Genomic DNA, 16,547 nt, shown 5'->3' on the forward strand with positions numbered 1-16,547 from the left:
GGGGGTGCTGCTGTCGGCAGGAACAAGTTTATTATGCAGTTTTTGCAGTTAGCTGATAGTCTTTTGATGTCGCGGTCTAGACCCTTGGTGTGTTTCATGCAGGAGCTGCGGCATTCTCGACTGGGCTATTACCAATATGATCACTCGATTACCCCAGGATACTAGTTCGTGTGTCACCGACAACTCGAGCTCGCTATCATAAAATGGTAGCAAAGAAGGCTCCAGTTCCTTCGCGCTTTTAGGCGAGCCGCGCAATTTGTGCTGCTTGGCACGAGCTAAGGTACAATCGGCAGCCGTAAGATCTTTTAGCTCACGCGTTGTCACCATGCCGTCATCCAAGGTCTCCAAGGAGAGAACATACTCTGGGGGCTCACCGTCATCTTCCTGCTCCGTTGACAGCATCGGCAATCTGCTGAAGCCATCCGAGTTCAGCAACTGCTTTTCTGGCACATAGTGCAGCTTGTAACGGTAGCCACCCAGGTCAAGCGCCCAGCGTTGAATCTTGGCAGCGGCCATTGCCGGAGTCAGACGGTCAGCTCTCAGGAAACCCAGGAGTGCCTGGTGGTCGGTAACCAAGGTAAACCCTCGACCTAGGAGATAATCCCGAAACTTTGTCGCGCCAAACACGAGTGCGAGGGCTTCTCGCTCAAGCTGAGAATAGTTCCGTTCTGCTTGTGTTAAGGTCCTAGAGCGGAACCCGATGGGCTTGTGAACGTTGCCCGAGGTGTGGAACAGGACTGCTCCCACGCCATACGGCGATGCGTCGCATTCTAGCTTTAGCTCCTTAGACGGGTCGAAATGCACCAGAACCTTCGCTTCCTTAAAGGGGCCCTGCAATGACTTTTTGACTGGTTTTAATTTGCACCGAACCTGAGCGCACTGAACGTAGTAACTTAATCAAACTTTTCTTTTCTCAAATTTCGCATTATTTTAAAAGTTATAGGCGAATTAGAATTACAAAAACAAGCAAAAAAGAACCTCCTTCATGACGTAGTAGGTCCTGGCTTGAGTGGCCATGAACTAGAGGAGAGGTAGTGAGCTCATCGAGCGTTCACGGTTGCCGCACTCCGGGTCAACGGCTCGAGAGGGCGCCACTAAAGCATATGTTGAATAGACTCTATGAAGCGGGCGGCCGGGGCGGCTCGCATTGCATTTGCTGCGCGATTAAAGACTATTTTGGCATAACACTTCATTGGCCACAAACGACAGCAAACACGGGGTAAAGATCAGTTCAGAACGGGAGCCACTTCGCGCTGCTATGCCGCCAAATGGCCAAATCGCCAACAGGGCCCGCGCCGAAGGCCTTCGGAATGCTCGGAACCGGTCGGATCGTTGAGCCGGTATACGACCGCAGCGCCGCCGCGTACATCCGGGTCTTTTCTACGCTGGCCGTTCGTCGTAGCCTCATCCCACTAGTTATTTCTAGAATGCGCCGTTTTTTCCGCCGCTTGGTGGTGGGTATGTCGACGGGTCTTTTCTTGTTTCCGTAATTTATAAACTGCATTTGTTTCTTTTCTGATCTAAAATACTGAACAAAAACTTCTTTTATAAATAATTGAAACGGGTCGCGCCAGTTATATTTTGTATTTCGACTACGAAAAAGCTTTTAGCGGCTCTGACCAGTAGTAAGCCTAGGACCAAACACGTCACATTTTGCGCGCTTTCGGTACCGCGGGTCGCCCTCGTCAGTGGAGGTGGTTTCCGCGTCGTCCGGTTAAAATATGACGCACTGATATTTAGTTACTCTCTCCGTGCCCGCTGGCTTGCCCGGACCCCAAGAGACGTGGAAACCGCAAAAAAGGTAGACGCTTAAATATGATTGCAGGGCCCCTTTAAAGGGATACTACAACGAAATTTTGGCGCTCATTTTTTGGTCTATATGTGTTCAAAAATGCACCATCAAATCGAACATACCAATATCTTGTTAAAAAAGTAACTAAAAGGAATTTTAAAACGAATTAAACGATTAGCAAAGAGCACCTGGTGGATGTCGCTAACGCCTCGCTTGTAATGCCCGTCTAGCAACCTTGGCAACTAGTGACGGAGGTTGTCTCTCCTCCGGCCACGACGAGAGAAGAGGGGCAGGAGAAACTCCCCTCTTCCCGAGAACGCCTTTTGTGTGTCGCAGAAGTCGCTATTGTCCCCCTACAAGATTATAGAAGATTAACCCGTCACTCAAAATTTGTACAAAAGCAGCCGCTTCGGTGGCTGGAACGACTAGGCCATCCTCTCGACGTCAGCCTCGCCGTAGCTTTGCTCGTCTTGAGACGACCTACGTCACGATTGCGTTGGATGTCACGTGGTCTCCGCTGGGCCTTCTCCGAGCGCTTGCCAGAGTGGGCCGTTTATAACGAAAAATACAGCCACCAGGCTCAAAATACAAACGTGCGATTGTCATTTACGGATATTGGGGATCATATTCAACCTATTTTTGAACACGACGGGAATATTTCAAATTTCGTTGAAGTATCCCTTTAAGGCATTGCTTGGCACTGTTGAAAGCAATTTTTTGTGGTTGTTTCCACTGCCATTGTGAATTTTTCTCCAATAGCCGATATAGCGAAGCGAGGAGGGTTGACATGTTTGGCAGAAACTTGGCATAAAACGTCAACATTCCCAGGAACGAACGGAGCTCACTTATGTTACGTGGGCTGGGTGCCTGTTTGATTGCGTCCACGTTTTTCTCAGTCGGGTGAAGGCCTTGCTTGTCTATGCGATGACCGAGATAAGTGACGGCTGGTTAACGAAAAGTGCAATTGTGATACCCCAGTTTAACGCGGTGTTCGCGAAACCGCTCCAGCACGCTTTTCAGTCGCTCCCCATTATCGTCTTTTTTTCGGACGCGAGCACGTCGTAAAGATAGGCTTCCACAGCTAGCAGGCCCGCAAGTATCACGTCCATTTTTCTTTGAAAAATTGCCGGGGCAGAGGCAATGCTAAGCGGGAGCCTAATATAACAAAACAAGCCCCTGTGAGTGTTGATAAGACAAAGCTTCCGCGCGGCTTCATCCAATGGCACCTGATTATACGTGTCACCCAAGTCCAAGGTGCTGAAACTTTCGCCACCATTTAAAGGGCAACTCCGCTTCATTTTTGATATTTAGAAAACTATGTAGCCCTCTTCAGTATCATATAGGAAGACCCCACGTCAAATATTATGATCTAATTTCGTTTATATATTTAACGAACTGGCCAGCAAACCTTCAAGCGAGCCAAGTCGCCGAAATTTGCCAGCTCTAGCGTGCGGCGCGAGGCGCAATCATCAGCGCAGTCAATGCCACGGAGTTGGAGCGGCCAACGTTGAACCACTACGTCAGAGGCATGTGTACGTCATTCTCACGTTCTGCTTGTTTTTACTTCTCAGAGCGAAATTGAACGGTGACGTCATGAGTTTCTCCTCCCGGTGTTGGCTGACAGGGCGTCCACGTGATCACCGTAACACGGATGCGTTAGTTTGCGCTGCCCTGCGCGCTTATCGGTCTGTTTCTCAGCACCCCTTCTCTTTCGTCTTCTCCCCTTCCCCCTCTCCCCAGGGCCATCACCGTCCACGCCACGCAAAGCGACCTGCCCGCGTCCAATAAAAAAAAAAAAAAAAAAAGAAACCTGCACGCGTCGCGTGTCCTGTTTCTCGCTCCCTCCGGAACATCACAAGACCACGTGGTTCGACGGGGCGTGGCGATGACTCTGACAACCCGAGACCAATGTTGCCTGACGCAACCGAAGTTTCGGTTTCGGTATCTGCTGATGTTTAAATTAGGATTACACAAATAATATTCCACATTTCGCGAATCCGAAGACGTAGAGTTGTTTAGTAGTGCTTTGTGAATGTGAATCACATGGAGGCCTAAATTTTTCGGAATTGAGCGGAGTTGCCCTTTAAGCGCGCAAAAATATCCTCAATAACAGGCAGCGTATATTTTTCAACTGCGCAGGCGGGGTTCAATGTGGCTTTGAAATCACCAGAAATTCGTACATTGCCGTCTTTCTTAAGTAATGGGACTATGGGGGTTGCCCATTCCGAGTGTTTTACAGGTGATAGCACACAGAGAGATACTAGCCGGTGCAGCTCTTACGACACTTTATCGGGAAGCGCATAGGGGATGGGTCACGCCTTACAGAACTTGGGGGAAACTCCGTCCTTCGGTTGCAGGCTGGCTGGAGGTCCCTTGATTACGTCCAGGTCCCTGGAGAAGACATCCTGGTAGTCACTGAAGATGTTGTTGACTGATGCGCTGCATTTTGGGTCTGGCGCTGGAGAGTCGTGTCCGGCCCACTGCAGGATAGGCATCCCGGCATCCTTCAGCTTGGCAAGGAGGTCCCTGCCGCATAGGCTTGGTCCCGAACAGTCCAGTACAGTCAGGGAGCAATCGACGTCCACGCCTTTGTAGTGCACACGGAGTTGAAGCTCACCCAGCACTGGAGTACGACCTGTGTAGCATGACTGCTTAGCACGTGACGGCTTCAAGCACGGCCACACCTTACGATGTTTCTCAAAAATTTGCCGTGATATGACACAAACAGATCTGGTGTCGACTTCCATTAGTAGCTCTACTCTCCCCCCCCCCCCCCCTCCCCCCACGTTAATGTGGGGTGAACCGGCGGTTCGAGAAAGTTCTTCCTTTCTGAAACCAAACTCCAGATGCGCGTTTCATAACTGCCTTCCGCGTCTGACGTGGCTTCAGCAACAGCCAAGGTCGTTGCGTGAGCCGCCTTACTCACTTGGCTTTTGCGGGTAGCAGCGTTCCGACATTAATTTGCCAAGTGACCATGCCGTTCACAACGGCAACAACGAGACTTGGCCCAGCCACAGCTGTTGTCATCATGCTTTGTGCTCCCGCACCTGCCGCACTCTCGCGGGGCATCGCGCTTCACGTTATCTTGTGCTGAAGAATGACGACGCGCTTGCACTTGCAGCAGTGCCGCTGGCTCCGAAGACATTTTTTTTAGTCGTTTTAGGCTGTTTTTGACAAAACCACTAATGCTTCGGCTTCCTCTAGTGTTAGTTCTCTTTCTGCAAGCAGCTGCTTTTGCAAGGTACTTGAGCGCACCCCGCGAACGATTCTGTCCCTAAGCATGCGGGCCAACATGCTGCCAAAGTTGCAGTTGTCTGCCATTCGGCGTATTTCAACCAGAAACGCACGGACAGACTCGCCTTCCACTTGACAACGGTTGAGGAATTTGTAGCTTTCCGTTATTTCGTGCCGCTTGGGGTCGTAGTACACATTCATGGCTTGTACAACTTGTTCATAAGTCAAAGAATTAGGTGTGCGGCGGGCTACTCTTCCTGCTAGTACTTGTGCAGTCTTCGTCGAATTCAGGTAGTTGCTCGTGGGCCATAGCTGTCCTCGGTACGCTGCTGAGCTGTATGGCTGCCTCCGGGGCTTTGTTGTCCGCTTGGGCGAGGTCCGGAATCGTCGCCACTGCTGCGTCGCATAAGCCACCGCGTGCGGCGTGAAGAAACAAGAAGAACGGCTGGTGTCAGCATATCAACGTCTTTATTCGGTTGCGTCCTATATATATAGTTTTCTGAGCGGGAGGAGGATACTGAAGGGTGAGGGAAAGGGCGGAGGAGGAACGACGGGGTACCGACTATCTCTTGTGTCGGCGAACGGAATAAACGAAGCCAGCATGCGCGGGAAAGACAATGCAGAAATACAAAGCTAGTGACAATACAACAATGACAAAGATGGGAATTCCAGGCGAGATAACTATCAAAGAGTATACATTCCCAAATACTTCGTTGTACTAACATGGTTTACGGGTATACATCTACAATCAACACAGCTTGATGAGTGTAGATGAAGAGGAGTATCAAGAACCTTACGTTTAAGTGGACTATAGAAACACACACGTTTTGTTTTATGCGTTTTGATTCTTATAAAGTTAGAATTGAACCAGTCGATCAACCGTGTAGCGTTTGTTTGTAACGCAGTCATTGCACTGCTACAATTTGTGTGACGCGATACCAACAAAGTATCATCGGAGTACTGATAGAGTTCACACCCCGACGCCGCCTTTGCTTGATCACTCGCATACAAGTTAAAAAGTAACGGTGCTAAGACAGAGCCTTGCGGTACGCCCGATTTTAAAGTAACATATGTGCTTCTAGTGTTACAAATCAAAACCTGTTGCGTTCTGTTTGACAAAAAGCTGGTGTGTAACAAAAAGAGAGTCCACGAAAACCGTAGTCATATAGTTTCTTCAATAAAATTTTGGGACGGATAGAGTTAAAAGCTTTTGATACTTCTAAAAACAATGCGCAAGCGGATTTGTTGTTATCAAATGAGGCGTACAACGCAACACCAAAATCCTCAAGTAAGGAATCGGTGCCACCCGCTGCAGTAAAACCGTATTGTCGCTTTGACAACAGATCAAACTTACCTAGAAATGAGGTCATTGTTTTCAGTAAATGCTTTTCAAGTGCCAGTGCTAAACACGGAAGGATAGATAGTGGTCTATAGCTTGCAAGATCATTGCGCTTACCTCCCTTGTAAAGCCGCATTACATCAGCTGCTTCAAGACAGTCTGGGATAACCGCAGATTTTATGATTCCATTAAATGTATCTCAACAATATTACTAATATTACCCAGTGTGTGCCGATTATTGGTAAATATATTAGGATAATCATGGTATGGTTGTAAAATATTGTTCGTTATGTTCCCAATATTTATAAATATTGGGACATTCTTGATATAGCTGGACTATATTACCAATACCATCGAGTATGATGATAATAATTATATAATATATTGTGATGAGTTAGTTCAAAAGAGCAGAAGGCAGGTTTGTCTAAGTCAACAAGGGCTTGAGGGGCTGAACCTAAATGTTGTAGTGTTCACTGGAAAATTCCGGAATGTAATAGGAAAAAGTGAAACACACAAAAAAGAAAAACAATAAGATAGCGCCAGTTGATATGTATGGTCCAGAGTCACGCTTACTCTAAAGTCAAATTTCAAATGGTCAAATCCTTGCCCAGCAGATTAATAGACAACATCTGAAAATAAGCACAAACATGTATTGCGCAGAAGCTAAGTGGCGTTTTCAGATAAGATCGAACAACCATGTCCAATTACCATTTTTAATTGTTCAGAAAAAAAAATATTTTGCTGGCTCCATGACCAGAAAAATAAAACCACTGCTTGCTTAAAAAAAAATACTCTTTGCGAAAAACAATTGTAAGCAAGCTCTCTGTCACGAGCTCGTTTTGCGTATCGCGCGATGTTAGCATTTAGGGCGGCTTCCCAGAAAACATTCTGACAACGGGTATAGAAATAACAAGTTAGACAAGGAAGGATTGAAAAAAAGTATTAATTACCGACTATTATGCTGTTTATATTTGAAAAAAAATCGCCCATGCGGCAGATTGCGCAATAACGCTCTGGATTAAATATTTTTCCTTTGTGTGTATCAAATCTAAGGTTTTCAAACTTTGCTCGTGTGTTGCCCTGTATATAGCTCATCTTTGCATGAAATACTGTTGTCCTGGTTAGCGGGAGAAATTCACAAGAATTGTTCACACAGGGGCATTTAACTAAATATGCATTATTTTGAAAAACCATTTAAAAGAAAGGCCTTCTTTAATATTCTTTATACTATCCAAAATTAACGTTTATACTATGTGCCAACAGAATCTGCAAAAACATAATTAAATATTTCTGTGCCTTTGAAGTTATGAACCGAGAAATATGGCCAAACTGAAGCGAACGCGGTTGCCATAAAGGAGGCGTGCACATACCAATTCTTAACAATTTTATTATTATTAAAAAGCGTACAAATGCCACGTGGTGGTCAGGCAAAGAAAAATTGACAGCACAGAGGTGGACGGTAGTTTTGAAGGGAAAATTCCTAATACATTTTCGTACAACCGACCCAAAAATGCCCATGGGCCGGAGCGATCAAGAGGCGCCACCTTGTAACATGCTTCGCGGAGCCTGTTTCAACAGCAGGCGTGTAGCGTCTCCGTCTACGCGACGTAAAGGAAGCAACCGGAGCGACCTTGCAAAGGTCATTCCGGTTGCTTCCTTTGGCTGTTTATATATGCGTATATATAATACCTGTCTTTATCAGTTTCCAAACAGCGTAAATGCTTGCAAGAAAATAATTGACAATATTTACGTCCCTACCAATTTTGAAGGAATCCCGCTTCGCTTGTTTCCTGGGCAGCTTTTGGAAATTAGCAGTAATCCGCTGCTGCCCTTGGCGAAGCGTAGATATCGCCAAGGTTCGTTTGGGACTCCTCAAACACAAGGTCATATCGGGAAAGGAGAAAGGCACAAAATACCTATAACAGGAACGAACGGTTCTTGTGTGCAAGTCGTTCAGCTTCTTATCTTGAGTCAAGCGTCGTCGAAGTGAGAGCCCGGCCGGAGTGAGGTACATCAGCCAGAGTTGAGTGTACGCTTTGAACATTTTTATACCTTTCGAACACCTGTTAAAGTTACCTACAGGCGCCAGTATGCTACTTCGATATCCTGCGATGAATATTCGCGCCATTTTCACCCTTTACACCCCAAAACCGAATTAATGGGCGCTGCTCCTTCCTGGTGCATGCTTTCAACACGACGGCAATTTTGAGACCGCTGTGGTCATGCTAGATTATTAGGCACGCCGCTAAGTGGGGATCACAGCTTATAGAGGGCCAAAGAATATTTGATGCATGGCAGTCTATCGAGCTATATTTGATGCATGGCAGTCTATTAAAAAGGTTCTCGGAAAACTGCTTGTAGCTTAACCCGCAGAGTACTGAGTGTTATGTGCTATATAAACAGCGCGAGCGAATTTGCTTTTCTTACACTCTTACTGGCGTTTCCTGTCTACAGCTCTCTCGCATCACCTATCTTGGCGTCTCTAACATTAGTTCATTATTACACTTTTATTAATCAGCATGTCCTTATAATGTGTGTTAGGTATGATTTCAGAATGATACCCCTAATGATATCCCCTCGTTGTTTTATAAGCAGTTACATAATTTTTAGTAAGGTCACGGTTGGAGTGTAGCTATGCTATTCGGAATTCCTTGGCTCTTACAAAGGCTACTGTAATCGAAAATGTCAAAAAACGAATGGTTATAATTTCTTTCTGATATGTACATAGGCAGACAAGAGATGGCGCAAGCTATCGCGACGCCAACTGCCGCCAACGAACGAGCAAACGTCGCCGAGAGCCGGCTCTTCTGCAGACAAGGAACTGCAGTTCCTTGCAGTTACCGTGCCTCTCTTTTTTGTTTCTGCGACTGTCGCCGCCTGCGGAACGCGCGCCGCTTTTGAGTCGAAAAGATCGTCTGCTAAAAAGGCCTGCTCTCGGTGCCGTATGCTCGTTCGTTGGCGGCGTTTGTTGCGCCATCTCTTGTCTCCCGTGCGAAACGGCGCCGTTTTGTTTGCAGAACGGTGGTGTCGCTGCCTTTCCATAGTAGCTAAACCTTTTTATTTCTTTACTTTTTCCTCACGTAAGCTCGCTCTTCGCAGATTTTACAAAAACAATGCACCATCTGTGGGCAACGCTGCACAAAGTTGTAGCGCGATAGGTTAAGAAACCGAATTTTCCGGTCGATTTATAGAGCCTGGCGTCTCCTTGTTTCACCCTGTAGAATATTGTGCTGCACACTATCAAACGCTTTTTGTAAGGCCAAAAAAACTCCAAGAGTCAATAATTTGTTTTCAATATTTTCAACAATTTTATCCTTTATATCAATTAGTGCTTGTTCCGCAGACCTAGTTTTCTGAAAACCGTATTGAGCCTGCGTTATTATTTGGTGCTTCTGAAAAAAAACTCGTTAGCCTGTCATTGATAATGCGCTCAAAAATCTTTGAAAATACTGAAAGAACCGAGATCGGCCTATAATTATTATTATTTTCCTCTCCTCCTCCCTTATACTTTGGCTGTTTTTAATTCTTCGGGAAAATCACCAGACTCTAGCATCATATTTAGTATATGGGAAAAAATGGGACTTATAAGGCCCGCGGTCTGCATTATAGCTTAATATTTTATTCCACCATCTCCAGCGGCCAACATCATTTTTTAAGTATCTAATTATCCTTTGAACCTCATTTGACGTAGTTGGAATTAGCATGATAGACTGCATCTGATTCATCGTGGACACACTGTTATCTGCGCTGACACTATTCCCCATGTACAGTCGGCACGGAATGAAACGCGAACAGTGTGTGCATGGTTTTCGCTAGATGCTGCACCACCTGAACCAAATGGGAGCTGCAAGAAGATGGCTCCTCCTTCAATGTGTTAGACTCCTGCTCAGTGCATCCAAACCTTCGGTGTTGCGTCTCTAGGTGACTCAGCGTGAGGCGAAAACCATGCGCTCCTTGTTTGCGTTTCATTCCGCGCCGACTGTAGGTGCCTGCGTTAATAAAATGCCGATTAATTTCGACTGCTAGCTCTTTTCCAGATACTTTCCTATTGTCTATTAAGATTTTTTTCAAGCTATATCTTGTTGACCTTCTATTCGTTCAATCATTTACGGTGTCCCATACCTTTCTACTATCATTGTGATGATGCAGAAACTTATTTTGATAATAATCGCACTTTGCGCTCTTCAGATCGGTGTTCAGTTTGTTTCTAAACCTTTTGAATTCAGTTAAAAGAGAGGGATCCCGACTTATGATGAAAGCATGATACTTGCGTTTTTTTTCTTTCATTCTTTATGCAGGTCGCCAGATACCCACGGTTTTCTTATTTTCCTTTTTCTTTTAATCTCTCTCAAGGGAAACGCAGCATCATAATTCTGTCTAAATTTAGTCTCAAATATTTTATAGGCACGGCCCGTTTCACGTTCTTCGTAGACGTTATCCCAACTTTCTTGTTCTATAAGGCAGCCAAAAGTTTGTAGTGAGTGGTCATTTATTGGCCGGTGCCAAAACGTTTGTTTTTCGTTGTTGTGCTCCCCAGTTAAATAAGACCGAAAGCAGAAGATGGGAAAATGGTCACTAAGGTCGTATAAAATAGCGCCAGCTGTAATATGACCACTATCTAGGTTTGTAATGCAGACGTTAAGAGATGTAGCAGTGTCTGTAGTCACCCTGGTTGGCAGTGTTATCACATTGTCACAGGCATACTGATGGTTGATGACGCGTAATTCTCTCGCATGACGGTCACCCGAAAGCGTGTCTATGTTCACATCTCCGAGAATAATTAATGACACAGTAAACGAACCAAGGACGCATAAAACATTATAGACCAGACAGATTTTTGTCAAAAATGATTAAGTTCAAACATAATAAAAGAACAACTTTTTTACGTCTATACTTTTTCTTGGTATGCACAAAGTTGATGCAGCAGGAAGCGTAAAAGAGCTAGGTATATTTTTATCAGTATATGCTATGGAACGAGTCGGTACAATATACCTGTAAAAAGCTCTCAAGTGTTAACGGTTGTTCGAATATCACCATATAATCACATCTTTATGTACTTATCTATAATTCCCTTTGTTACTCACATTATAACTATAGTATTTCATTACAGGAAACCACGACCTCTAAAATTGTAATAAAATGCGTACTCTACAAACGATCAGTGCTTCTACAAAGCAACACATACAGGATATCACTTCCATAAAAGGCCATTATTTAATAAGCTTTGTATTGCACAAATTAAAAATCACTATAACAATAAATATTTTGTCACTCATCAAAATTCTCATTGTCGTCAAAAATGTTTGATATCAATTTCCATCCATAAGGATATAGAGGCTCTCGTAACACTCGCCGTGTACACACGTTATTAGTGCTGCCCTTCAGAACAAACTACTGTACTCAGATGTTAACACTTTCTATAAACCGTTCTTTACAGAATATCACACAACTATACATAGATATTTTTACGTTAAACTAGAAACAAAATGTGCGCTTCATGTGTATTCGTTTTTATAATCTTGTGTGCTTAGCATAATCCTAGACTAATTTACGGCGTGTTCTTTTTAATTAGCAGATGTGTACTTTAAGCATGTATGTGTCGCTGTTGGTATATATAATATTGTCCATATCCATGCTATTTCCCCTCTGCTGTGGTTTAACCAGAAGCTTGTCAAACAACATACGAACTTCTTTTTCTTTGTCTACCCTCTCCCAATCAATAAAAATAAAGTATTTGAAGACGAATACTATTTAGTAATGTTTAATGGAATGTTGCCAACTTTTTACTTCAGCTGAGCATTTGTAAGAAAGCGTTTCTTTCCCACAAGGCCTAAATTAACTAAACGTACGTTTCTGATTTCACAATTTTATTTATTTAAACTCGAGATCTGGCATACCCAATCAATGTCTTGGCACAGCCGCTGAGCAACAACGGAGGGTGTCGTGTCACTCTATCCAAAAGTTGAAACATTTCCTTTTAATTGTTTCTGGGTTCTGTGCGAAAAACTATATGTTGTGTTTATATGTTTCAGTAATTTTATATTTAGTTATTTTCGCCTCCTACCACAATGGATATGTAAATGTCTGTGTAGGTTCAAAGTCTGTAAACTGAATTCGTCACATCCAGGTTAGGGTCCTGTCATATATAGTCTTAGTCAAGTCGTATCTAGTTACGTTTGCGGGGAAATCATTATCGAGCTCGATCGAATTCAGTAAATATCCACCTTACTTTGACGGGATACCCATGCCCAATACATATTTACAGTTTGAAGTAGCTGGATACCGTACTTCCATGAGACCCCTCTAGTTTCGTTGATTTCGAATTTCCAGCATTATTTCTTGTCAGATCTTCAATTCGTTTCTACGGCAAAATAGCTCGCTCGATAAAAATGGTATAACGATCGCCTTCCCTCCATTCCTCCATGGCGGCCGATATAAACACGACGCGAGTCGATATACGATCAGTGCATGCACAAACTTGCCTATACACTATTCCTGTTTTGAAACCATAATCCGCCTGCTCAATATCCGGCCGTGGTGCAGAATTGTACAGTGGGTCGATATTGCGAACAACATCTGAAGACCACTCACAGCGCATGTCCCGATCATTCATGAATGATAGATATAGAAACGATCACATTCTAGTAATTGCTCGATTTTGTGATCCATTCTTGCTCCGCAGTACTTCTTGTGCGTTTGTATCTTACTTTATTGTCTTAATTAAAGTATACTCCTAGATGTTGGTGGTGATTCCAGGGGTATTTGCAGATCACCGAACCAATACATTAATAATAAAGATATGATTAATCTTCCGAAGGCCGCTCCGCTAAACGGGAAGCTAACCAGTGGGGCATGGTCGTTTAATAATGAACCTTATTAAACTTTAAGGGGTTAATAAGGTTCATGCTTCGAGCTCTCTCATCAAATGGTATGTCCTGAATGCGTATAGCTTCCAAATTTCTTAATGCTATCTTTAGAAACGTTTTATGAAATAGGTTTTTGAATAACTTCACGATCTCCCCAGGGGACAGTATTGGGCCCATTCGTTCCATGTATTTAAAAATGATTTTACAAATTGTATAAAGTTTGATAGGGTTCCCTTATTTGTAGATAACATTACGTTATTTTCTCATATTCCTTCTGGAATGGAGTGTGAAATGCTGCTGTTTCATGTTTTCAATATTGCAAAATGGGGCTCCTCAAACCATGTGCTTTTGAACGGTAACAAAACAAATGTTATCTCGCTTATAAGGTGTAAATATGTTTTACATTTCAAGTACAAGTTGGACTACTGTAATACTAATCGAAGTGATAATTTCAGGCACATTGCTGTGTTAGTCAACTGAAGCCTCAAGTTTAAAACTAATTACACTATCCTTTGTGGTATTGGTTTTAAATTGCTTGGTAGGATCACAGGTTTGACTCGGCACTTTCAAGCAGCTGATGCTATTCGTTCATTTGGTGCAGTGGATGTGATTTAACTAAATTTTACTTGTGCCGTGTGGAACCATTTCTCAGAAAACGAATGTAAGGATATTTGAAGCTGTAAAAAAGCACTTATTTCACGCAATATATATTAAACATTTTCATATATTCTTATTTATTATCGTTTACTCGATAAGTATTTCAATCTCAGTCTTTTATGATGCCGTGGTTATTGCCGAAAGTTAGTGTTTCTACAGAAGCTCATCCAAGGTCACATTGATATATTTGATATTTTGGGCAGCATAAAGTTAGGTGTCCCAGCGAAATTCACCTGATATTGCGGTACGTTTTACACCGTCAAGTTATTTGAAAGATCACCAATGCATCGAATTAATCTTTTTTTTTCAATAGCCTATCCAGCAGGACTGCTTTAAGCATAATCTTTTTTCCTTTCAATACCGGAATTTTTCTCTAATACTAATTATTATGACTCAGGTTCGTGATGTGCTACTCGTGCTTTTTGTTTTTGCATATTAGATTTATTTTTATTTTCTGTTTTATGGAAGTGACTCTTGCCGTCCACCAATATCAAAACCTTTCTATCTTAACTTGAAATGCAAAAAAAAAGGAACAAAAAAAAGTGAAAGCCGTTTACAACTTCCTGTAACGCCGAATTGGAGCGCAGCTCTTGAGGAGGAGGAGTGGAGGGTATATTTCTCCTCCTCCCTCGTGATCATGCCTGCTAGTTTTCCTCCCCTCCTGCTCCCCCTCCCTCTCCTTTACCACCTCCTCGTCCTTCAAGCTCCTCCCCTCCCCTCGCCTCCGCCTCCTCGTCTCTCCTCCCCCCTCCTCCACCTTCGTACTGCTTTCCTCCTTGCCGCTCGCCGGAAAGGGTCGCGTAAGAGCTGTGCTCTTACGCGACCCTTTCCCCCCCGAACCATACTAGACAATGAGGGGAGGAGGAGGAGGGGGAGGAGGGCAGAGGTCCGGGGGGTCACGTGACCTCGAGGGGACGGGATCACATGACCTTGGGCGGGCCGTCACGTGACTTCGGCGGGGGGAGGGGTCACCCCCCGGGCTCACGTGACCTTGGCGGGGGAGGATAGGGAGGAGGAGGAGCGGAGGGGGAGGAGGAGGAGGGGGAGGGGCGACGTCGACGCCGACGCCAACGCCGACTCCGCACAGGCTGGAAACGGGTCATGTGACCCCCTCCCCCCGAGGTCACGTGACCCGCCCGGACCATACTACACAATGAGGGGAGGAGGAGAAGGAGGGGGAGGAAGAGGAGGAGGGGGGAGGAGGAGGGGGAGGAGCAGGAGAGGGAGGGGCGCGGTTACGCCTACGCCGACGCCGACGCCGACGGCGACGCCAACGGCGACGCCGACGCCGCTCAGGCTGGAAACGGGCCCCTAAGAGCTGCGCCCTAAGAAACATTGACATAACCATCTCGTTTCCTACGTTTACAGTAGTTAATTAAAAGAAGTCATATTTCGCTGCTTGAAGCTAAAGTTCGGTTTCCCTAGTTTTTTCCAGTTTTCCCTGCCATACAAACGTTGCATCACCGGCGAGAAGCAAAGTGTGCCATCAGGTACGCTCGCGCCCACCATGCTCGTGTATTTCGGCTAGCAAGCAGGGGTATTCTTTCTATCTGAAGTTAAGTATTATAAAGGTCCGAAGAACGTAACAGGAGTGAATGGCGTCTTTATTTTTATCGCCCCCCTCTTCTTTGTTCTCCTTTCTAGCTTCCTCTTTGTTCTCGTCCTTGCCTTGGAACATTACACATGCCTGGCCTTTTGTCCTCAACCCTCCTGGGGTGATACGGAACCACGTTCCTAAGAGCAGTGGTTTCGGTGGTGTCATTTGGTCTCAAGTAGTACAGAGTCTTGAGAATTCCTTATTGCCTGCATGTTTTGGTGACCATGCAAGGCCCTGAAAATGCGGCCTTGGACCCTTGTAATCCTTTTCGGATTAAAATCATGTCGCCTGGTTGGAGTTCTAGTACTGCACTCTGGTGTCGTTTGTTGTAATTATTTTTCATCGCTGACCGATATTTTTCTTGTTGCCGTGGGGGTCGTTTCTGTTCCTGCAATTTGATTTTGTTAGTTAAGCCCAGACGGTGTCTGCAGGTAGCCAAGGGCTCTCTCAACACCACCTAGACAGAAGGCCTCCACACGCGTCATCATAGTCAGATCGATCGAGGCGAGAGGTTGGGCACGAGTGCTGCGTCAGTGTGCGGCTGCGGCTCGTGGCCAATCAGCGCGTCGAAGGGCGGGCTCGGGTCCAATAGCCGACCGAGCGCGATCCGACTGTGATGACGTTTCATAGAAGAAGAGGAAACCATGCGGAGGCCTTCTGTCTAGGTGGTGTTGGCTCTCTCCGCACGCGGCGAACTGTGGGCTACATCCCAGTCCAGCTGTATGGGAATTATTGTGGTGCGCAACGGCTGCTTCAAGAGCGCACTTCCATCCACCCGTGAAGTTGGGATACATTGCCATGAATTGTTTGTTGTCTCGTATCACCCGCTCAGCTAACGAATTTACTTCTGGGTGATATAGAGCAGTAAATCGCAGTTTGATTCCCCTTTCTTGCGCCCATCTCTGCAACGTTTTGCTGCGAAAGGCCGGTCCATTGTCTGAGACAATGACCTTCGTATTCCGAAATGCTTCTCGTTCCGTGAGTGAAATGACAGAGTCGGCGTCTTCTTTGCCCGCCTTGGCAGCCACTACTCGCGTGCATTCATCAATGGCGATAAGGAAC

At 45.1% G+C, this 16,547-nt stretch overlaps 1 protein-coding gene across 1 annotated transcript; it reads right to left on the reverse strand.

Annotated features, from left to right (window-relative positions):
• Positions 1-393: 393 nt before the first annotated feature.
• Positions 394-4,539, reverse strand: LOC121048619 (the record flags this gene model as incomplete). Its single annotated transcript, XM_040505149.1, has 2 exons — positions 4,116-4,539; positions 394-590 (listed from the first exon to the last, which is right to left on the reverse strand). Coding segments are annotated over exons 1-2 (621 nt in total), but the record flags the coding sequence as incomplete, so codon positions are not given.
• Positions 4,540-16,547: the final 12,008 nt, after the last annotated feature.

Source organism: Ixodes scapularis, unplaced genomic scaffold, assembly GCF_016920785.2.
Source record: "Ixodes scapularis isolate PalLabHiFi unplaced genomic scaffold, ASM1692078v2 PGA_scaffold1__304_contigs__length_218370807, whole genome shotgun sequence".
Lineage (NCBI taxonomy): Eukaryota > Metazoa > Arthropoda > Arachnida > Ixodida > Ixodidae > Ixodes > Ixodes scapularis.